This window comes from Formica exsecta, unplaced genomic scaffold (assembly GCF_003651465.1).
Source record: "Formica exsecta isolate Colony F162 unplaced genomic scaffold, ASM365146v1 scaffold1025, whole genome shotgun sequence".
NCBI classification, from domain to species: domain Eukaryota; kingdom Metazoa; phylum Arthropoda; class Insecta; order Hymenoptera; family Formicidae; genus Formica; species Formica exsecta.
In genome coordinates, this window is record NW_021848365.1 from 92,030 (window position 1) to 93,075 (window position 1,046).

At 28.5% G+C, this 1,046-nt stretch overlaps 1 protein-coding gene across 1 annotated transcript in view; it reads right to left on the reverse strand.

Moving 5' to 3' along the window:
• Window positions 1-20: 20 nt before the first annotated feature.
• Window positions 21-1,046, reverse strand: part of LOC115233118 (splicing factor ESS-2 homolog) — a 2,933-nt gene continuing 1,907 nt past the window's right edge. The window contains exons 3-4 of the mRNA XM_029803376.1: window positions 1,006-1,046; window positions 21-599 (exon numbers count right to left, since the gene is read on the reverse strand). Of these exons, the coding sequence (XP_029659236.1) occupies window positions 302-599; window positions 1,006-1,046 (339 nt within the window). The 3' untranslated portion in view covers window positions 21-301. The remainder of the gene's footprint in view (window positions 600-1,005) is intronic.

A 1,046-nucleotide genomic window follows, 5' to 3' on the forward strand; every position in this document is an offset into this window, starting at 1 on the left:
TATATATAAGGAAATAAAAAAGTATATAACAGTTATTTATACAAAAATACATCTATTAGGAAACTGTAAATTGAAATATGAAATAAAATATAATTGTAGACAATATTCAATAAAATACAAATTTGAAAGCTTTGTACATATTGTATTGAAAATGTTATAGTTGATCATATATTATATCATATATGAATTATCTCCTTAATATTAGTATAAACAGACAAACTTGATATTTATACATTGTTCAAATTCTAAATAAAAATTATTATACACGATTTTTTTACACGATCTTTCAACTTAAAAGTCCTCATTTGTTAAAAAAGTCCGACGCTCGTTGCCGTTGCAGAGGTAGATTGAGTAAATTATCAGTAAGTACAGGTCCTTGTATTCGCATAGTATTTGTTCCCGATTTTTGAGAGATAGCGTTTTTAGTTGACGTGATCGCACGTGGTGTGTTAGGTGTCCTGATGCCTATAGACGGGGTCCTCGACGATAATATTCGCCCGGGCGATGGTGTACTTGATATCCGGAGTTTTTGTGTCGCTAATCTTCTCGCTGCAGGAGACATTGTGCTCAAACGATCTATAGTCGATCTTGGTGATGGACTGAAAAGAACAGATATTTTTATAATTTTTTATGCAAAAATACGTCATACACAACATGTTTCATAACTTGCATCATAACAGAAAAGATGATGATTCTGCATGTAAAAAAAAAATTGAAAATTGAAAATTTCTCTTGGTTATTCCAGTTACATAATATCTTATATTACAAGTACCGAGAGAGACATATATATTTATTTGTTTAAATTAATTTATTTTAATTGCTCTCCATATTAAAAAAGTGTAACTCAAAAAGTCCGTTATTTTTTTTTACTGAATATTACATCGCGATAAGGCTATTAAATCTTTGAATAAAATTTAATAAGATTTTAAAGATTCAGAAAAAAATATTTAGTGGTTTATGGCTACAAACTAAAATATTTTTTTACATTATTTAAATACTACTTACGTGGCTAATGATCTTCTAGCTGCTTCTAAGGCCTTATTCTT